General features: G+C 39.5%; 1 protein-coding gene across 1 annotated transcript; it reads right to left on the bottom strand.

Annotated features, from left to right (window-relative positions):
• Positions 1–2,932: 2,932 nt before the first annotated feature.
• On the bottom strand, positions 2,933–21,002 carry CEP55 (centrosomal protein 55). The gene is made up of 8 exons (XM_056130403.1): positions 20,820–21,002; positions 18,941–19,216; positions 16,755–16,817; positions 11,524–11,674; positions 8,366–8,679; positions 6,747–6,818; positions 5,500–5,625; positions 2,933–3,133 (listed from the first exon to the last, which is right to left on the bottom strand). The coding sequence occupies exons 1-8, from the start codon at positions 21,000–21,002 to the stop codon at positions 2,933–2,935; spliced, it is 1,386 nt and encodes a 461-aa protein (XP_055986378.1).
• Positions 21,003–23,205: the final 2,203 nt, after the last annotated feature.

Raw genomic sequence — 23,205 nt, 5'->3', positions numbered from 1 at the left:
AGTGCTGAGAAGCATGTGGAATAACAGGAACTCAATTTACTGCTGGTTGGAGGGAATACAACCACCTTGGAAAAGTATTTGATAGTTTTTGACTCAGTAAAGAAAAATAGCCCCTTGCATATAACCCAGTAATTCCACTTCTAAGTACTTACTAGACAGGGACATAATACGACAAAAATACTTGTGCAAGAAACACTCCAACGTCTCATCAAAAAAGCAAATTCTGATATATTATAAAATGAAATATTACTAGCAGTAAAAAGGAATGTATTAAACATACATGCAACACGGGTGAGTGTCAAAACATTGTGCTGTAAGTTGGGGCCCAAAAAGGGCAAGCACTGAGGGGTGCAAGCAGCACACACCGCTTAGTCTATCATTGAACCGTTGGCCATGAGTGTCAGAGTATCACAGGGAGGGGGTCCCAACACTGCAGCAGAGCCCCCCCTGGAAAAGATTAAAGGAAGCTAAAAGGGCAATAACAAAGTCTAAAACCTCGATGATGGCAAGATTTATAATACAAAAGTTATGTTTGTCAGAACTCAGTGTGTAACTCTTTTAAAAACTTTCAAGAGAAGTTTTGTGACATAGCAGGCCCAGAATTTGATGGGCAGCAGGAGGCGCGGGTACACCGTGGACGGAGTCTATATTCCCTCTTTACCATTTATTACCAACGCCCCCCCCCTCCAAAGTGCGGGGCATAGCCTTTCATGGATTTGCAATTATAAACTGATATGTAAATTAGTCAGCTCATTTTCAGGCTTATACTTAATATTCACAATTAATATTCAACCAGGATCAAACATGCCCTGAAGTATGTGGTCATCTGCCATGAAGGCAGACAATGAAGGAAAGAGTTTTTAATTATGCAAACTTAAAAGAGTTTTAGATCTTTTAAGTACCTTCCACTGACTTCTTGCTTTAGTACAAAATCTTAAAAAGAATAACCTGTTCTGTCCTGAATCATGTGTTAGAAAGTATAGAAGACTTTGCAGTGTCAGAGCTTTCCACAGAAGAGATGGTCACGGTCTTGAAAGTTTTCCAAAGATATATATACATGCTATCAGAGCCCAGATGTTGGCTGATGAAGTGGGCAGAGAAGGCCCCTAACTATAGACCCTGCACATGAACACAGAGGACAAAGTAAGCATCTGGACTCCATAGAGATCACTTGGTAGCTTTTAGAATCAAAGACCAGTGATCATCAGATTGGAACTTCTATTATGCATTACGTTGTGGCCATGTTGGCATGGACCAACGACCTGGATTCTGGTTCTGACTCTTCTAGTGCCCAAAGCATTTTCCAAATCATAAACTAGAGCGATAGCACAGCGGTAGGGCGTTTGCCTTGCACGCAGCCAACATGGCCGACCCGAGTTCGATTCCTCCGCCCCTCTGGGAGAGCCCGGCAAGCTACCGAGAGTATCTCGCCCGCACGAGCCTGGCAAGCTCCCCGTGACGTGTTCGATATGCCAGACACAGTAACAACAAAGTCTCCAATGGAGACGTTTACTGGGCCCGCTCGAGCAAACTAGAGACAATATCTAACTTGCTTAAAAAAAATGGTAAGGAGAACATCTTCCTTACTGCATATACTTGCTTAATTCTCTGGCAGATGTCATGACATTGTGTGATATAATGAGATCTGTCAAGCAGAACAACAGACAGATCTACTCCCTGTAATTAAAGACACTGCCTACCTGAGATTATGAAGAAAGAGAGAAACTTTTTATATTATTACATTTTCTATGGTCAAAAAAAAGAAAAAACATGGTGAAACTCTTTTGTTGCCTTTTTTACAGATAATTCAGGAGCATCTGTAATGACCAGAGTTGCTTCTTTCAACAAAGATGCTTCAAGTATCCACGCCTGCCTCCTTCAGGTAGTTTTTGGTTATAAAATATCCTTATCGGCTTCGCTGTATGTTCCTCTCAGGGCAGACATAGTACAATTTCTATCTATACAGATATATACTACACATATTTAAAACTTATTAAATAATTTTATTTTTTTCTTTATATTACTAACAATAGCCCAGTGTTAATAAGCATTTTAGAAAACCTGAATAAAAAACTTTTTGGTTTACACATGCATATACAATATATATCTATATTCAAATAAGTAATCTGTTCATTACATTGTCCAACTTTTAAGAGTGGCTAAAATAAATAAGTAAAATATTTGCAAATCTGGGACGGGTAGATGGCTCTGTTTTAAAGAAACATTTAAATAATAGCTGACCAATAGATGTTAATGAAATTCAGGTTAAAATTATAGCCAATTAATATAAAAATGTGTGTTGTAACTTAAGAGCATCCTGTAAATAGATCATGCATTATGTTTAGAACAGTTAGATTTATATTTTCAATAGTTAAGCATCAGTAGGGATCAATAAAATCCCCAAATTTCTAATAACTGCTCTCTGATAACAGTAGGAAAATATAAAAGTATTACCATTTTTTTTAAAAGAATGGGCATCTACATGGAAATTGTAGGTAAAAAAATACTAGCATAGTAAAGCATTAATTACCTCTGATTTTCCTTTATGTTTTTCTTTATGTTCCCAAAACGTGAAATAGTTGCTTCCTGGTGCAAAAGATTTAACCTACAAATAAACCTAAACTACATTTCCTCCATCAAGTAATAGTGCAAAATGCTAGTCGTCTCAGCCTTCACTGCTTACCACCTGGTATCTCTGAAGCCTGAATATGAACCATTTCCTGGAGGTATCGCTACCAAGAAAACTGCAAGGAGTCAACAAAACAAAACAAATCAAAATATGTTACTTCAATGCCCAAATCTTACAGGTAGATACACAGTTTTTTTTAATTGATGAAGCAAGTTATTAAAAATGTCCATAAGCTAATGTAAGATACAGTATTGAAACATTTGACAAGAAAACAAAAAGTTTTTTTTTTTTTTTTTTTTTTTGCTACTTGGAACAGTATTCAACATGGACAAGTAGGTCTCGATGTTCAGTGGCTGGATATTGGATATTGCACTTGGGACACTCCACCAGACTTTCATTCAATGCCGCAGAAGGACTTTTTGGTGAGGCAACTTTTCCTTGGTTTTCAGTCTCTCCTTGGAAAGTGACTAACGGCTCTGTGAAGGCGAACTCACGAAACTGCTTCTGAAAATGTCAAAATAAACACATTTCATCTATCAGGCCTACTGTTCAACAAGGGTAACTACTCCATAGATATTCTAGCTGCTTCAGTACTGCAGACAGATTTCTTTTCACCTCTGCTCTTCATGTCCAGGAACATAGGAGTTGGTTATGAATTACTCAAATTGCCCAGGAAGTACTAGGGTGTGGTATTTACAAAGTAAGGTTTTATTGAAATCCTTACACCAAATGTAAAGGTAGACCTGTATTCAAGACTGATTAAATATACTTAGCTGGTCTTGTAAAAAGAGGGGCGAGTTCGGGAGTGAATAACTACATGGAGTGTTCAAGGCAGCAAGAATTTGAGCACATCAAACAGGTAATCCCCAGCAATGATATTGTCTAATACCTATGAAGTTTTCTGTTTTTCCCATGATTTGTCTTGAGGAACTTAGAACAGTCACATTTGAAAGTGAAGATTCTACTGTACACTATGAAAAGATGACCAGTAGGAACACACAGGAAAGTAGACACGAAATGACAAATACTCTATACTTTGATAAGCAATCATGAAGAGCATCATACATTTCAATTTCATAAGGTCAAAAATCAGTGAAGTATTGAAAATAGGTAAAGGTAAAGGCCCTCCCGGTGTTCGTCGATTTGCTTAAGCGGGCCCAGTAACGTCTCCATTGGAGACTTTGTTGTTACTGTGTTTGGCATATCGAGTACATCACGGGGAGCTTGCCAGGCTCTGCCGTGCAGGCGAGATACTCTCGGTAGCTTGCCGGGCTCTCCGAGAGGGGCGGAGGAATCGAACTCGGGTCGACCATGTTGGCTGCGTGCAAGGCAAACGCCCTACCGCTGTGCTATCGCTCCAGCCCTAGTTCAGCATGATTGAATGACTTTGTCTACGAAAAATGATGATGCTGTTGGTTGATCACTACAAAACTTTAGGGATTTTCTGTTTGCTTGATGGACAATGAGCTGGTCTGGAAAATCCAAGGCAGCTTCACTCATGTTTCTGTCTAACCAGGTGGAAAGGATAATGAATTAATAATGCTGAAGAGTAAGTGACAAAGAATAATTTATTGCTGAGGGGCAGGAGGAGGGGGTGGAGTCTCAAGCAATGCTCCACTGACAGTGCTTGTGGGGACTGAATTTGAGGCCTCTGCATGCCAGGCATGTGCTCCAGCCCTTAGATTAATCTCTCAGGCACCACAAATAATTTTTCAGACAATTACTTTTTTCCTCCTTTGGAAAATGAGACTATAAAACCCAGCTCCTGGACATCTTATTATCTCATTCTTGCTTTGGACAACTTGGCAGGCTACCGAATGTAACCTGCCCACACGGCAGAGTCTGGCAAACTCCCTGTGGCGTACCAAATATGCCAAATACCAGTAACAATGATGGGTCTCATTCTCCTAACCCTGAAAGAGCCTTGAATGTGGCACTTTTTAGAATCTCAGGGCTAGGACGAAGGAGACGTTACTGGGGCCTGCTCGAGGCAATTGACGAACAACAGGATGATTGTGATCGTGATCATGGAAACTGAGAAATTCTAACTGTAACATTTCATCATTTGCAAATATTCTGCATTGCCAGGATAACATATAAAACTTGAACTAATGGAGATAAACAAACAAATGTAAATCCGAGCAGATTTGGCCTAAGACATTATTAGCAACATAGATAAGCCAAACACTATGCCCTTAAAGAAACAATGAAATTTAAAAATTTTGTTTTAAAACTTATGCTTTCAGGTAACCCACAAAATGTGCTTTAAACAGTATCCCAACAGTAAAAGTCTATTATTTCTGTCTATTCCTTTCTTTCTAATAGAAAAATAGAATTTTTGATGATAAGGAGGGAGGTCTCCCATCCCAACTTCCTACCCTAGGTCACTAAAGCCTCTAGAATCACACCACTAGGGGTAGGTACAGGGGGATAATCCCAGGTACCGAGATCATTTCTGAGAAGAATGTGCTCCTCTTTCAGAAGCTGAAATTCAAACTCAAAGGACAGGTGCTTCAGAAGACAGGGCTCTATCAATTATTGGTTTAAAAAACAGTCATTCTTTAAGTTATCTTCTCTTTTTATATTCTCTAAGTTATGGTCTACTTATGTTAAGAACTGGTTTAAGGGGCTGGAGTGATAGTAGAGCAGGTAGGGCATTTGCCTTGCACCTGGGTTCAATTCCCAGCATCCCATATGGTCCCCCGAGGACTGCCAGGAGTAATTCCTGAGTGCATGAGCCAGGAGTAACCCCTATGCATAGCTGGGTTTGAACCCCCCCCCCCAAAAAAAAGAACTGGTTTAATACATAAATAGAAAGATGGCAGAAAGAGAAAAAAGAAAATAAGTCTGAAAATAAGATCCAGGCTCACCAAGGATTCTAGCTGTGTTATCTGGCTTCTTGCCTTCCGGAGCTCCTTAAGTATTACATGTAATTGATGCTGCATATTTTGACGGTCAACTTTTTCATTTTCAAAGTCTAAAGTACAAGCCTGCATCTGAAAAAATATACAGAACAAAACAATTATAGTCAAAGAAAAAGGAGCAAAACTTTGACCTACCATCTTAGTAATTCATCTTAGCAATGAGTGTTAAGAAGCTGAAGGAAGCTTATCCAGAGAGCGAAGTCAATGACTGAGGCAGGTACAGGTGAATGAAACAGTTTAAGAAGTGCTCGTTGGGGCTGGAGAGATAGCACAGCGGGTAGGGCGTTTGCCTTGCATGCGGCCGACCCGGGTTCAATTCCCAACATCCCATATGGTCCCTTAAGCACCGCCAGGAGTAACTCCTAAGTGCAGAGCCAGGAGTAACCCCTGTGCATCACCAGGTGTGACCCCCAAAAAAAGCAAAAAAAAAAAAGTGCTTGTCTCCAATCTCCTCTTCTACACCTTTTATTTTTAATAGAGAAAGAGGAGGGTGGAAAGAGAAAGCTATTCCCTAGGTTAAAATGTGCTAACAATCTATATCCTGAGAATAAATGGAGTATCTTTATATTTATTAGGGAGATCCCCCATGTTACCCCAGAGTAGGAACTACAGGATCTGGGAGAGAATAAAATCTGTCAAGGAAACATCTCCTTGTCAAGCGACCTACCATCTTACCCTCAGAGAAACTGTTTTGACCTAAAGACAATAAAAGGAATATATGTCTAACATGGTTTCTCTTAATTTTTTTGTTAAAGTTAAAATAAAAGTGTTTCTTCCATCTTTATTCATTCATTTATTTTTGACCCTTCCAAGCAGTGCTCATGAGTTCGGGGGGTCACTCCTAGCAACTGTCAGCCAACCAGGCCAGACAGTTCAATGTGAGGACTGGGTATTACAGTGTTACATGGGCCCCACGGTGCTGGGAACCCCTGGGTCACCCCAGTGGTGCTCAGGGGACTTCCAAGGCCACACCCAGCGACAAGTTGGGAACAATGGGGTGCAGGGGAGTGATTCAGAAGTTTTGTTTTAAAACTTATGCTTTCAGGCGAAGCATGCACTCCAACCTTAATCCGAGTGTGAAGAACTCCCCGCCCTCTTCACAACTTTTCAATGACCTTACATAGAATGGTTTAAACACAAGGAAAAATTGTTTTCTAATGGGCTGCTGAAGTGAACTCAGAAGCAACCCCTACCTGTTGTTCCAACAAAGCCACCCTTGTTTGCTCCTCCTGCTGCTTTAACAGCGACGTGTAAAGAAACTGGACCTAGAGGACACAAACAGAACCAATGTCACACCAACATCAGACCTTTAGTCAGCTGCCTTGGGAAGCTCCGCTCACCAGTCTCACATCTCTAACTGGAACACCTGCCAGTTACCCCTGCACGGTGTATGCATCACGTCAGCTGTTGGGGGGGGGAGGGGTTGCTGACAAGCACAACTGTCTGATGAAAGGAGCTGAGCAGTACCACTGCAGCTGAGCGCCAGTCCATGGATCTGCGGTCGAAAACTCCTGGCCTAGGACATACACAGGTAGTCGGTAAGCAGCACTGAACTCCGCAGGGACACCCACTTTCCCGGAGGAGCTGACATCAGCTAATATTTCTCTGAACAATAACAAAGCTGGCAAGGTCATGTCTACTGGGCCACAGAGTTGGAGCAAAAATCTCAACCATTTCTACTTGGCCTGTGTAAATATTGTTCAAATCTGGAGGCAGAAGTGAAAATGTCAAAGACTAAGAAAGCAAATGTTACCAACGATTTTTAAAAAATTAATGTTACAGGGGCCAGAGTGATGGTACTGTAGGGACGGCACTTGCATTGCATGCGGCTGACTTGAGTTCAATCCCTGGCACCACACATGATCCCCCTAGTATCACCAGCAGCGATCTCAGAGTGCAGAGTCAGAAGTAAGCCCTGAGCACCACTAGGTGTGGCCTCCAAACAAAACAAAACAAACAAAAAATGACTGCTATAATATAATAATATGATATAGCAATAACTAACATTTACCTAGCCTTTTTGTTTACAAAGCACTTTTACATTCTCTTCCTGAGGTCTCACAAAGGCCCAACGCAGCAGGAAAAGGTTACTGTTATTAAGAGGACACGTGAATAACCTATGAGTCAGAGAAGTTAGGTGACTTGCAAAAGACCACGCACCTTGGACTACAAACCTGGCATGGATACAAACAACATCCTTTCTTTTAGTTCATGTAGTCAAGCAAAGAATTTAAGCTTTTGTCAAATTAGACAATTCTTATCATCCTAACTTCCTTAACTACAATACTACAGAAGTAGCCTGGCACAAAGATGGGAGGAAATTGAGAGCACAGAGGTACCATGTAAATGAATAAGAAAGGAGCATCAATTCAATCAAGTCTAAGAATCAGCCTTGATTCCACCTGCTATACCACATCTTCTTTGACCTTCTGATACATGCCTTCTTTCCTCTCAAAGCCTTTGGGTGCGTGATTGCCTCCGTGATTGCAGAGAGAAATTCCACTCATTGTCTTGCCAGGTCTTTGTCATCGGGTCTTTTTCCAAATACCATCTCCACAATGAGTCCTCCACTTGCCCCCAATTCCTCCATGTAATACTATCCTGTTTAAATTTTACTTGCTTAATTTAAAGATGGGTCTACAGTCAGTTTCCATTTTTTACTATATAAATATGGACTCCAGTAAAGGGGCAGAAACTCATTTTGATCCTATTTTTAAAATTCCTGGTAATTATAATAGGTTCCTGATACTTAGCAAAGACAATGAAAATTTGGAACTATAAATCATGGAAAACCTTTGTTGGTTAAGCTCACCTGAGATAGGAGCTCTTCAGATCTCTTTTTCTCTACTTCAAGTTTTTCCCTGGTAATGTCATTCTCTTCCTTGAGTTGTTTTATTTTCTCTGTTTTGTGCCTTTCATCTTCCAAATGTTGTACATCTGCCTTCCTTTGTGAACACAACAGCAGATTTAAATCTTGAACTTCTTTTTGGGTTTCTTCATATTTTCTTCGGAATTCACTAAGTTCAAAACTCAACTGAGTCACAGTTTGTCGTTCAACCTCAAGATCTTTTTTTGCTTCTGTCAAGAGACGGCTGTAATATTTTTGCGTTTCTTCTTGAAGATAACCTATGACAAATATATCAGGATATTTCACAAAATTCATTTTACAAAACAGATATGTATTCCTGAAAAGATACATGTTTCAATTACTTTTTCACTTTATAAAATGAGGAGTCAAGACACAGGATTATTTTTTATGTGTAAAGTTTTATTTAAACAAACAACCTTCACCCACTTCTCCTCTGTTACTTATTATTATTATTATTTTAGGTTTTGCTTTTTAAAAACATAATACAACAACACATCTGACAGTGCTCCAAGGACTACTTTCCTGGGCAGTGCTTGGGCTAGTCTTTCCAGTAATACTAAGGAAGGCATGCGGTGCCAAGGATTGAACCCAGCGTGAGAGTGTTCCATTTGAATTAACTCCTAGACCCAAGAGAACCATGGGTCAGGAAGCCCCATCAGAAAGAATTCTGGGTTTGAAATGGGCATGAAAACTAGGTGTTCTTTGAATGGAATGTCTGATTGCTTGGTTTATTCTTCAGGGTTATTTGATTCTTTGGGAACCTGTGCTTTAAATGGTCCTAGTATCTTTGATTGACATATTTAGTCATTAAAAGATTTATAGAAAACTGATATCTAAATAAAAATTATTTTTGTGTATAAACATGGAAATGAATTTTGTCATAAAGATAGAGTTGATTTTGTTTATAGAAAAGATAATTCAAAGCATTATAATTTAGTTCCTATATGATATAAACCTGCTATTAACAAATTTGTTTCAGGATTCTTGATTGCTCTGTATAGGTTTGTTCCTCTGTTTCTTAATTAAGACACAGGATTGTTAACTGGCAAAGTAAAAAACAAGTTGGGTAAATTATAAAAATTTACAAAACTAATAAATGAAAGAATCAATGCAATAATATAACCATTTGGTAGCGAGGAAAACTCACTGAAGTCTAAAGAAGATCAATCAACAAATAGATTAGAAACTCATTATAGCTATGGAGATAGTGGTCAAAAACCAAAAACGAAAATGCTAAATGGAGCTACTACATGGGGACAGAATATAGGTAGGGTAGGATGGGATGGGAACGTAGAACAGGGCTATGCTGTCCCAGTCTACTACTTTAATAAGGGCCTCTACTGGTCTGATAAAACATGTGTACAACTTGTAAAACTGATAACAAAAACACAAATTACCCCAGCAGGAAATGAGGAGATGAAATAAACAGACACTTCCTCGATGAAGACACAGAGATGGCCAATAAGTCTATGAAAAAAAATGTTCTTCATCACTTATCATGAAGGAGATTCAAACCAAAATAAAAATAGGATATCACTTTACACCAGTAAGACTGGCACACACAAAACCAAATACAAACAACCAGTTCTAGTGTGAACGTGGAAGGAAAAATAGAAATCCCCATCCACACTGGTGGGAATGTCAACTGGTTCAGTCACTTTGGAAATAACATGGAACATGTGTCAAAAAACTAAGAATTGAGTTTCCACATGACCCTGCAATTCCACTTCTTGGCATCTATTTCAAGGGCTCGAAAAGTATTCAAAAAAGACATCTGGGCTCCCATATTCATTGCAGCACTATTCAAAATAGCCAAGATCTGTAATATACATATATATATATATATATATTTTACACACAGACAGAGACATATACATACTACTTAGCTCCAAGAAAAGACAAAATTATGCAAATTGCCATTATGTGGATGAAACTAGAAATTAGAAAGCTGAGTGAAGTTAGAAGAAAATGACAAATACAAAATGATGTCTCTCATATATAAGATATAAAGAAACATAGTAAGGGAATAAAAAATGGCCAAAAACAACAGAACCAGAGACTGCCTAGAAAATTGAACTTACCTAGAGGTAGCAGGGAGGAGGGGGCTGGTGATGGATAGAAGGAGACCCAGAAACAATGGTGGAAGGAAGAGACACTCTGGCGGAGGGTGTATTGTTGGAATGTTATATGCATGAAACCCTATCATTAACAGTATTGAAAATCATAGTGCCTCAAATAAATTTTAAAAATTGAAATTAAGAAACCTGCATATAGACAAAAAAGCAATGCCAAAGAAAAAAATTAGACAATCCAGAACTAAAATTCTATTTATGAAGGCATTACAGTGGTAATTTTGTCCCCTTTAGGGTAGCCAATTCAGTATTAGCTATAGACATAAAAGTCCAAGCTCATAAGCATGGTATATTTCCTGACCTTTCTAGAATTTAAGGTTTCAGTCCATAGAATCGTCAGTCTTTTGACTGCATGGGATGCGAGCTCTCTTCCTTTCCTAGCTTGTCATCTAGAACTGCTAAACATATTTTTTCATCTGAAAATTGGAAAGAATGATCTTTCCTGCCTCATCTCTTAGGGTTCTTGTTAATTTCTTTCTTTGTGCATTTCAGTTGCAATGATGTCAGGGAAATAGAACAATTAGAGTATCTAAGCATCATTCATAAACTTTCTCACAACTCTCTGGTAAGATTCAAATGACTAAGGTCTTCTGTGAAATGTATCCTTTCTCCAGGGGATCAATATGAATAAATACTAGGAGGAAATCAAAGATAACCAGTGACAAGACCAGCTCTGGAGAAAATAATACTGAAAAAGTTTGAAGGGGAGGCATAAAAAGAGGGCATCTTAGTGAAGAAAATTTAAAGTTTTCAGATCTATCAGAGATACCTTTTACCAAGCCTCAGGCCCTTTTTTATAAAGAAGAGGGAGGAAAAAAACTTACCAAAATGGAATTCCTTCCTTCAGGACTGAAAGACTTGTGTATTTTACTTTCTAACACATATCTATAAAAATCTAAATTTAATGACTCTCTCCTGTTGGAAAATGTCAGGAAGGCCTATGCCCAAAGAACATTTTTATATCAGTACCTTCCGATTCCATCTTTTTTGTCTGCTGTGGGAGTGAATGAGCAGCTGCTTCTAATTTCTGTTCCAACTCGAAGATCTTTGCTAAAAGTCCTTTCACGTAGGCCTCTCGCTGCTGATCATACACAAGCCACTGCTGGTTCTTCTCCAGAGCCTCGATGTGAAAATGAAAGAAAATCATAACGACATGAAGAACCAAAATCTTCAAATGGACAAAAGAGCCAAGTGATGTTCCTTTCCAGCACATAAAAGCTCTGTGGGGTGGCAGGGTGGGGTGTGCACCTGGATCTGGGGTATTGATTCCTGGCTCCATACTCAGGAGTGACACTTGGCTGGGAGACAAATGTGGTGGCAGCGACTCAAACTTGGCCTAGTGGGACGTAAGGCAAGCACCTTAACTCCTGTATTATCTCCTAAGCACCAGCACATAAAAAGTTCTTTGGGCTCATATAAAATAGTTACAAGAAGTCTTGGTTACCACTAATATTAGCTTTTCATTTTTCTCCATCTGTCCCTCAAAAAATTAGATATTCTGTGATAGCCTTGCCAGGTCACCTAGCATGCGTTTTAAAATCTCATAACCATACTGATGGGGCCAGGGAGATGGCCCAGGGGTTAGAGTGCATGCCTTCCATCTCTAGCGCTACATGCCCCTACCCCCGCCCTGCCAGTAAAGCAGGTGTGGCCTAGTAGCCCCCAAACACCACCAGGGTAGCCTGGTGCCCGGCACCACATGGCCTAAGCAGCACCTCATCCTCCCCCCTTACATTTAATTGTCTGGCAGTTGGCTGAGAATCACAGTATAGATTCAGGCCCCTGAGCACTGCTTGGGAGTCTTCCTTTCCAAATTATACCTACATTTTCTGTGGATCATACCTCCTGATTTGTGGTAAAACATCAGCAAATATTCATGTAAGAAACTCCACTAATAACGGTTTATCAATGGATAAAAGAAAGTGGAAAATACGGACAAAGGAGCAGAGATGTATGAAATGCTTTATTATGGCTACGGTAGAACAGACACCTATGTCATCCGGGTCTAACTCTCACTGTTCTTAGCCATGCGATTCTTAGAAATTCAGTCAAAAGCAAAGTCATAGAAGCCTGCCAGGATAGCCCGGCCTCCCCACTGACTACCCGCTACCCCTCTGCCTCGCCTCCTACCCCTGTTTCACAGGCTCCAGTTTTGGTACCCCAAGAAGGCCAAATTCAGGCAAAGACTACACTTCATCTGCTGATGCCAGGAGGGGAAAAAAAGAGAATTCCTTACATAGCATGCAGTGAGATTATGACATCCCTTTCCTCTCCAACCTGGGTCCTCAGTTCCAAGAGGAGGGCTTTGTCCCCTTTGCTTACTTTGCTTCCCAAGGGCTAAGTCACTGAGTAAGGCGCAGTGACAGGCCCCACAAATCTAAACCTGTCACATATGCAAAATGCATCAAGTGTCCTGGGGGGAGGTACGCACAGTGGTGTGAACAGGCCTTCATGATGGTCGAGCACCTGTGCTGGATAACTAAGTTCCCTGTTATCCATGCTCTGGCTTCTCTGCCCCCACGGATGCCTACTTGAGCAATGAATTGCAGTTGGAACTGAGTACTCCTGACTGGGATTGGATTCAGAGAAAACAGAAGTAATGGTTCTATTCATTTGGAGTTGGAGGATAATCTCCCAGCCAGGAATGGGAGAGAAAAGCAGGCAACACCAAGAGCTTTAGATTAATCAGTACAATAACATTCAATATTTTAAGCCAAAATAGCCATTCCTAAATTCAATGCAACCTCTCATTCAGTTCCCCATGTGCTTGTTTTAATTACATTAGTAACTGGAAAAAGATAGAAAGCTTCTCTACACCACTTGCTGAAGCTAAAGCGATCTTCTGAGCTGAAAGAAAATGATATGCAATCTGTCTCTTCCCATCTCTTCAGGTTTGGCTTGGCCTTTCCTGCACTATTACCTTGTTGTCCCCAACTCTGCAACTCTCTGGGTTTTGCTCACATTTTCTCTCTCTCCTGAGAGCGCTTAAATACCTTCCCACGACACATGCTCACCAACATACCACTCTCATCGGGTTCCTCCGATTCCAGGCTTCTCTTTCAAGCCTCCTCACCCTACCTGTCCTCACCAAACTCCTTCTCCTTTGTAAGTTAATATGCTTCTACTGTACGTGCAATCGATATGGCCTCTCATACTCATGATGTTGACTGCTTCCTGATGATACTTCTTAACTAGATTATGAGTCTTTTTTGACAGCTAGGCCCAGGCTGGTGTAGATACCTTGTTTTATAGGACTGAGAATATGTCACAATTTTTGCAGCAAATGGCTGCCTGATATGTTTGCGAATGATGATGACAACATAACATGGGAAAACTGCGGCTGCAAGAATCAGTGAACAGGGCTGGAGCGATAGCACAGCGAGTAGGGCGTTTGCTTTGCACACGGCTGACCCGGGTTCGATTTCCAGCATCCCATATGGTCCCCTGAGCACCGCCAGGGGTAATTCCTGAGCGCAGAGCCAGGAGTAACTTCTGTGCATCGCTGGGTATGACTCAAAAATCAAAAAAAAAAAAAAATCAGTGAACACCTAAGCAGGTTTTCAGACTGAACCGATGTCTGAAAGTATCTAGGGAAGAGAGAGGGGCATGAACTAATCTAGCCAGTTCTCACATACAATACAAAAGTCATTAAAAAAAATCTTTTAAAAATCTATTAGTCATTAAGTAATAAAAAACCCCTTTGCAATAGTAGGATTAGTATAGTTATTTTTTTAATCTTTCAAGTCCTAATTCATCCTAGACCCACTGTAATTCATTATTTTCCATGTAAAGTGTTAAGCAGGCCTTACAACTTCATATTCTTTAGAACTGCCAGGAAGAGATGGTACAAGGTTCGTCTCTCTCTCTCTCTCTCTCTCTCTCTCTCTCTCTCTCTCTCTCACACACACACACACACACACACACACACACACACACGCTACATGGTAACTTTGCCGAAGTAAAGCACATATACTGGAATATATTTTTATAAGTGTCCATTGGGGGTCAGGGGCTCAAAGGACTGAAGCCCATATATAAACCCTTAATTTCCATGCCTAGAACCAGGGGCCACCTAAACACTGGTAGGTGTAGACATGGAGGTCATACGGTGGGTGTGGCCTTGGAGAGCCCTGAGCATTGTTAGAGTAGGTGGCTCTGGTGACTCTCGAGACCAGTAGGCCTGAACTATATTACATTCCCAGGCCTGAGCACTGGCCCATCCAGACTACACAGCAGAAAATGATTGGAAGTGGCCCTCGGCACAGGAGCACTGCTTTGGAGGTTCCTGAAAAGTGACATAAAAGTGCTTTAAAAACATACACTCACGCACACACAGTCTTTTTATGTCAAATTTGAAATTCAAACACATTTATGAATAGTTTATTATACAAAACTTAAATGGATGTTGGATGGCACAAAAATTTTCCTGTTTGTATGAACTTATCCTTACATCACGTAAGTCTGAGAAATAAAACTGTAACTTTGAGGTTTGAGAGGTAATATTCTAAAACTCCACAAGATGGTGATGTTACTTCAATAAATCACTACGCCTTTCATTATTCCCTACTCACTAAGTTCATCTGCTTTTTTCTTTTCATAGTTTCAACAATAAATGACTTTGATTTCTATCAATAAATACTGATATTATTAATTTTGACTGTTAAAAATTACCGTTGTTGCATTAGTTTTGTATTTTAGCTTTATGTTATTTATACTTTTGTTCAGCAACTACTTGACATTTCCAAAACCAAGAACATTATTTGTCCACCAATACAAAGAACAAAAAATGGTGCCCAGTAAACTGACATGAAAATGCTTCATCTGGCTTGATAGGGATCTACTTAATACTCATTGAGCCAAAATTTCAATGTATATTAAAATGCTTCCATAAACTGAAGGAATAAAATATTGAGAGTTTTGTCATGGCAGATTAGAGATGTACAGAGTTTATGTTACATTTATTAAAGTCTGTTTGCACTGTGGAATGAGAACATTCTCATTCCTATGAATACATACTAAAACATGTAAGTATAAAAGTCCATGAATCAATGCAACTCACTTTAAATGGTTCAGAAAATGTACACACTTAAGGGTACAAGGATGAGGAGAAATAAAAAAAAGAAAGTATGTAAAACATGCTAACAATAGCATATTTAAGTATTCTATTCCATTGCCAATTTTGCTACTAACCTGAAAATTAAACTTTTTTTTAATCTTTCCTAAACTTTGCTTTAAAATCATCTTTAAGAAAGTGAGTGAAGACTAAGAAATATCCCAGGGAGAGAGCTCAAATGAAGGAGCTCCATGTTCAAATTCTGGCCCCACATTTGAGCACTGCTAAGAGAGGCCAGCAATGCAATCCAAAATAAAGAAATGTCTATTAAATTTACCATTTAGTTATTTGGTTTTAAAGCTAGTGGTATTGGGCAATAGTTTATAATATTAATTCCATGTAGTTATGTCAAAATGTTAGTCATACCCAAATAGTAACTGAAAGTATAATACAGCTCGGCCTTAAAAAGGTAAACAGAGGTCTTAACACTTATTTTGACATAGCAAATACTGATTCTTAGAAAAGGATGGCAAATTTCTAATGATGTTCTGGGGGCCATATGGAGGAATATGGGGCTAGAGCTGCTGGGCTCTCAAAAGATAAATAACTGTCGTGATGGGCTGCAAGGCATGCAGGAGACACTGCATCAATCCACCTAAGTTTTAAGTAATATTGTTTCACTGCATATCTAGGGGGAAAAAAACCTATTAAGTTGTACTAAGTATATAAAGAATGTGTTTTCTTTCCAAACAAAAATAAACGCAATCCTGGCTCCAAGGAAGGAAGAACTTCAAACTAAAGCATGCATCTCATATGCATTTAAAAAGAGATAAGAAAGAGGAATTAAATTACTTTATAATTATAAGACACTTGTGAAAAATTAGATTTACTAGAGAAGGGAGGTTCTGGAGGTATTTGATAGTGAAAGATGATTTCTAGCACTTTTTAGCTTAAAAGACTTAAGTTAGAAGCATGGGTTTTGATAGAGATTCAAAGGTAGAAACCTAGAAAGATGATATTTAACTATTCAAGTCTATGTCTCAACAAGTTTTTTCCAAGTCACAGCATCAAAGTTGTTAAGCTCCACGAAACCTAAGAATTAATGTTTTCTTTAGCTATAACTTAAATAAAAGAAAAATCAACTTACATCTTTCAGTTGTATTTCCATTTCGTGAATATTATTCATCGATGAACAGTTTGTAGCCACAGTCTACAAATAAACCAATGAGAGTTTAACATAACAAATTTAGCAATACACATTTTCCTTATTATATTTAGTTCCGGGCTGGAGTGATAGCACAGCGGTAGGGCGTTTGCCTTGCACGCAGCCAGCATGGCCAACCCGAGTTCGATTCCTCCGCCCCTCTTGGAGAGCCCGGCAAGCTACCGAGAGTATCTCACCTGCACGGCAGAGCCTGGCAAGCTCCCCGTGACGTATTCGATATGCCAAACACAGTAACAACAAAGTCTCCAATGGAGATGTTACTGGGCCCGCTCGAGCAAATCGATGAACAATGGGAGGACAGTGACAGTGACATATTTAGTTCCATAATAATACATTATACTTCATAGAATCAACCCCAAATCCAGGTCTGGCTCATGTTGGTGAGCAATCAAGCCAGGTGACAGCCATCAATGGGGAATTAATCTCTATCAGATGCTTCCTAAGTAGATCTGAAACCCTCAGATTTTTTATCTAATTTGATATTAGACCCAAGATCTATCTGAGGTCCTCTGGATCCCAGGAGCACCAGAAAAGTCCTTAGTGAAAATAAATAGCCCAGAGGTTTTTACCAAAAGACAGAACAAACTGGACTATTTAAGCAAAACCTGGGGAAATACTAAATTGTAATTTGTTTAAAAAAAAAAAAAAGGGAAAGTAGCTGGTCAGGTGTCCAGGCTGGTCAACAAAACTCATAAAAAAATCATACTAGAGTATTTTAACAGGTATAAGTAGAGAGACTAGCAAATGCTGGCAAGGAAGGAAAAATTTTTTTCTCCAAAGCAGGCACTCTAGACATTTACCTGTCTAGAAATGTAATTATTTTTCTCTAATCAGTCTTCTAGATGGACACTATGACCAACCCTTCTCTATGAGCATACTGTAAGACTACATTTCCCAGCTTTCTCTGGGGTTAGCGGGGCCAGCAGACTGAATTATGTCTAATGTTCTGGAAGCAGAAGGGCAAGAGCCAGGCTGGTTCCTAAACCCTCCAGCTCTCCACATGAGTTCTCAAGCTCGCTGCTGTAGACAGAGACCCTGGCGAAGGGTTCCATCTCTATCCCAAGGGAGGGCACAGACACTAGGAGAGGAACCAGGATCTCTAAATCACTCTGAAATATAGCCTCCTTCAATCTGGACATGAGGGAAAAGAAATGCATTGAAGATTCAGAGGTTTTTCAGTATAGCGATTTGTCACGCTGACTGATACAGAAATTGATAGTAGAGGACCACAAAATTATAAGAATTCGTCTGTAGAAACATTCAATACTCCATTTAGTAAAGGACATGCAAATATATACAGCTCTGATCATCATCGTGTCTACCCTACAAGGGAAATAAGGCACAAAGATAAATCTTAATGGTTACCAAGGTATATCTGAAAATCTACAGATTCTCTACCATAGGTCGTATTAATAACCGTGATGTTGGTATTTTTCAAATCTTTGTATTTCCAAAAGAATCAAAGACCTGATCGCTAAGAAATGACATATTGAGTACCGATGAATAAACAAGGCACTATACTAGGCAATTTACATGTAGCATCACATTTATTCTCAAGTAATTTTATCAATGTGAAAACACGTTTAGGAGAGAAGTCTGGCAAAGTCTAGTATAGTTTTTTAAGATTAGAAAAGTTAAGGATTTTATTTATATAACTAGTAAGTAGCAGAACCAAGATTTGAACTCAGATCTGCCCTACTTACAAATCCTTGCTCTTGTTAAATTAGTGACTAAAATTTAAAAAGGGGGAGGGAAGTATAGTCATAAGTATATACTTGTTATTATGATTATGTATAAAATATGAAAAATTACACAAAATGAAGCTTACTGTTTTTATGACAAACTATAGAAATAAAAGCTAATAAAGTCTTCTTGGTTTTTGTGGCTACATATGGACTCTGTTCTGAATCTCCCCTGGGAAAAACAGTGGAGGAAGTTAGGTGAACTATTTTTGCTTATGAAGAGGATACTGGACTATAAGTAAAAGGGTGGGTATACTGAACTAAACTGTTTAATTAATTTGGTGCGCATGTTTTAATAAACTCATTCTTCCAAAGAACTGCAAATTATATTAGAAAAAAATCTGGGTTTACTGAACTTATCAGTACCTGTGATAAATGAAGCGTGCTGGCTTTGCTTTCAAATTCAGCAAGTTTTGCCGTCGTAGCAGACAACTGTTTTTTCAGTACATCTGTCTCTTCAGACAAGGAATTCAACAGTTGTTCCCTCCTTTCGCCTTCCTTTGTTTTCTCTTCCAGCTGCTCCAGCAATGCAGTAGAGCTATACTTGGCCTTAACCTGATCTCTGAGTCGCTGTATTTCTTTGTCCTTCTCTGCGAGATGAAAAACATTCTTCTCCCTCTCAGCTTCGAGGACTCGAATTTTCTAGATATAAACTAAGAAGAATCTTAGAACAAAGCCAGGTCAAATATGAAAGTAAACAATATACTACAACCAGCATGTATGAACTGTTTATTATGCTACATTTTACTAGACCAAAAGAACCATGAAGTCAAGATCTTAATGTTCAGAGAGCTCAGAGAGGTAATCGAATATAACACTGCGAAGCGGTAGTGCTGTGGGGGTTAAGAAATCTAAAATAAATAAGACACAGACCCAGGATAGAGAAATCAACTCTGTCTGCAATAATGAGAAAAGCTAAAGAAAAGTTGCATCTCACATAGATAATAGATAGATAATGATCTCCATCACATCATTACTGCTAATCTGAAAGCCCAAAAGTGAGTTATAGAAATGCTACATGCTAAACGTTATACGCTCATGCTAAATGCTTTATAACCTGAAGCAAGAATTATATTGCTGGATAAAGTGCACTCACTAACTTGCTTTTTGTATCGGAATATCTGGTCAAATCTAGAAGGTGATCATCAAGTAGTGTTCAACATTTTCAACAATTTGAAAGATAAAGAAGATGAAAAGGGGAAAAGAATACAAAAGGAAAAGAAGGTCTGTTTGTTAAAACTGCTGCTGGCCTAAGGAAGCAAGCACCAACAGAAGGATGAGAGAACAACTTCACAAAGTGACTTTACATGCCAACAAAATGAAAACCTTGGGGCTAAGAAGACAGTTCAAGGAGCTGAAGCTCATGTTTTCCATGTGGAGCCCTGGGTTTGACCTCTGGCACCACACTGTTCACAGAACCTTGTCAGACTCGAAGCACCAAGCCAGTAAGAATTGTGTATAACATTAAATAATCATGATCAAGAAGAATGCACTGTCTGCACTGTCCTCCCGTTGTTTATCGATTTGCTCAAGTGGGTACCAGTAACGTCTCCACTGTGAGACTTGTTGTTACTGTTTTTGGTATATTGAATACACCACAGGTAGGTTGTCAGGTTCTGCCACGGTGGCAGGATACTCTTGGTAGCCTGCTGGGCTCTCCAAGAGGGATGGAGCAATCAATCCCAGGTCGGCCACGTGCAAGGCAAATGCCTTACCCAATACGTTTTATTTTTATTTGCAATGTTCAAATTTCAGTGAGGCTTACTCCTGGCTCTGTTCTCAGGGCCAGTCCTGGTAGTATTCAGAAGACCAAATGTAGTGCTAGGGATAGAATACAGACTGGCCATGTGTAAGATAAGCACTTTACCTATAGCATTATCTTTCTGGCTTCGAGTGATCAAATTTGTAGGCCCTTTGACTTCTAATAAATTCCTAAATTATTTATTGAAAATGTCGTTACAAATTATAAGAAGGTATTCTAAACTACAGTTTGACCTAATAGAAAATTCCAATATACATGACTTGACCTCAAAAGGAATTGAAATCAGATTATCTGGAAAGCAGTCAAAATACATAAACTGGAGTTAAGCCATCACATTAAAATCTAAATTCCATCTGCTGGCTTAAAAAGCAATTTTTTTTTTACACAGTGAACTAACATGCAAACAAAATAATAATTCAAATAATACCTTCTCATCTCCAAAGTAAGCTTATTATAATTTAAAAAATTTATAATGCCATTTACCTCCAAAAATCTGTGTCTCTCTTTCTCCATTGGTTTTTCTTTTCCATTTGTGATTTCATCTACCGATGTTTTTAAGGATGTAATTTCTCCCCTAAATGTTTCTAGTGTTGTTTCAGATCTGGAGTTATTAGACTTTGATCCCCATTTACCTTTAATTAAATATTTGGGACTTCTGGAAGACATCTCTGAAATTTCCTATAGAAATTGGGAGAAAAAAATAATTCTATACTATAGTATGCATTTTAAAAGTCAAACATCAAGTTTCAAAAGTTCTTATCACCTACCTGCAAAATAGGAAGACTCGTATCACCGAACAGAAATAATAGCCACACCGGTGGGATATGGGAGAAAGACTCGAGAAGGTTGCTGGGCTGTAGATCACAGTATGTTTTTAAATCTGGGTAGTATATGGGGGATTTTCACACCTTAAAATGTTAGCTTGGGCTAGTGCAAGTACAGCAGGTAAGGCACTTGCCTTGCACACAGCTGACATGGTTCGATCCCCAGCATAACCATCTGATTCCCCAAGTCCCTCCAGAAGTGATCCCTAAAAGCAGAGCCAGGAGTAAGCTCTGAGCAGAGCCAGGTGTGGCTCAAAATCAAACACAGACCCCTGGAACTTGTTGACAGTTTGTTCAAGTTTACATTTCAATAGGAGAGTCTTCTTAAAAAAAAAAAGGAGTGACAGGGGTACAGTGCAGCCAGCAGGTCAACTTGTACCCACCGGGAGAGTACATCATTGGTCTGATGGTGCCTTCGGGTTTCCTGGTACCCCAAAATTGCCACTGTGCCTCCAGCTGGACCCCAACAATGAGGGACCAAGTTTCCTGAGAAACTAAACAGTCAAAAGTTAGGTATGTGGGAGCCACACTCACAGAATATTTCCAGCTCACTATACAAACTCTTTTATCAGCCTTGTTTCAAGAGACCCATAAATAAATCTCGAAAGAGATCGAAAACCGCAGTTACTCTCAGACTCACACATGGCTGAACGGACCAGGGTAAATCAAAGGCAGGAGGGTCAGCCTGGTGTCTGCCCAAGCTGAGTCCTTGGTAGCCACTTCCTTCCACAATCCAAAATAGCCACCTTGCTCACAGACTCCACCATCTAGGGACGGACCTCACCAAGATATAAAAGGTAAAGGCCCTCCCGTTGATCGTCGATTTGCTCGAGCGGGCCCTGTAACGTCTCCATTGGAGACTTTGTTGTTACTGTGTCTGGCATATCGAATACGTCACGGGGAGCTTGCCAGGCTCTGCCGTGCGGGCGAGATACTCTCGGTAGCTTGCCGGGCTCTCCGAGAGGGGCGGAGGAATCGAACTCGGGTCGGCCATGTTGGCTGCGTGCAAGGCAAACACCCTACCGCTGTGCCATAAAAATAAATTTTTTAAAAAGAAAAAGAATAAAATGAGGTGACCAATTATTAAACCATTAAATAAAACATGAAAAGAGTAAATTACCAATCAAAGACATGTTTTAACTCAGGAATAAAAAGGTAGTTGTAAATAATATGATATCTTTCTACCCAATAATAACTGGGCAGAAAGACATTAACATAATAGTATATCTTCTGTTTTATAAGTGAGGCATAATTTAGATCTCCCCAAAGAGTTATTATTTAAAAAGGTAGCAATGAGAACCCAAATGAGACCGTTGGAGAGTCAGGAATGAAAGGAATTGAGCATAACAGGCCTAATTAAGCAAAAAGAAACAGAAAATTAGGAGACTTAGTGTCATTTACACTAAGTACATGGCAGTTCAGTAGCAAGTGTACATGTAAATTCTAGGCAGAGCAATGGTACAGCAGGTAAGGCACTTGCCTTACACAATGCAGTCGCAGGTTGGATCTCCAGCACCCCATAATGGTCCCTGGGCCTTGCCAGGAGTGATCCCTGAGTAGAGCAAGAAGTAAACTCTGGAAACCACCAGGTGTGGCCCCAAAACCAAAAATAAAATCTCTAAGAGGAAAATAATAAAACATACTGCAGGTAATATTACACGAAGTTTTAATTAGGAAGCCCAAGTACCCTTAAGGATCTTTATCTTCAGATCCTTATGGAATCTAGGAAAATAAGACTATTCCTGCATTCAAGAAAGTACTGGCACCGACTGCTTTCCAGGCAGCTGGATGAAGACAGGAGCGGGAGGAGGGGAAGGCTTTCTTACATCAAGGAACTGTCAAGAGAGAAAAGGAAGCAGGTGATAACAAGGAAATAAAGATTCTTAGATTGTTAGATAAATGCCTTTCAGAACATGGAAGGTTCAGTGATAAGCCACAGCAGTAAAAATTGGGGAAGCCTACCTGGATAAGTGTATATGTGTGTGTGTGTTGGGGGGGGTGCTCTATGAAAGTGGCTTTTAGGGTCATCCCTAATAAAGGAGAGA

This window comes from Sorex fumeus, unplaced genomic scaffold, assembly GCF_029834395.1.
Source record: "Sorex fumeus unplaced genomic scaffold, SorFum_2.1 ptg000078l, whole genome shotgun sequence".
In the NCBI taxonomy this organism is placed as follows: Eukaryota; Metazoa; Chordata; class Mammalia; order Eulipotyphla; family Soricidae; genus Sorex; species Sorex fumeus.
The sequence above is the reverse complement of the archived record's forward strand: the minus strand, read 5'-3'. Positions and strand labels throughout refer to the sequence as shown.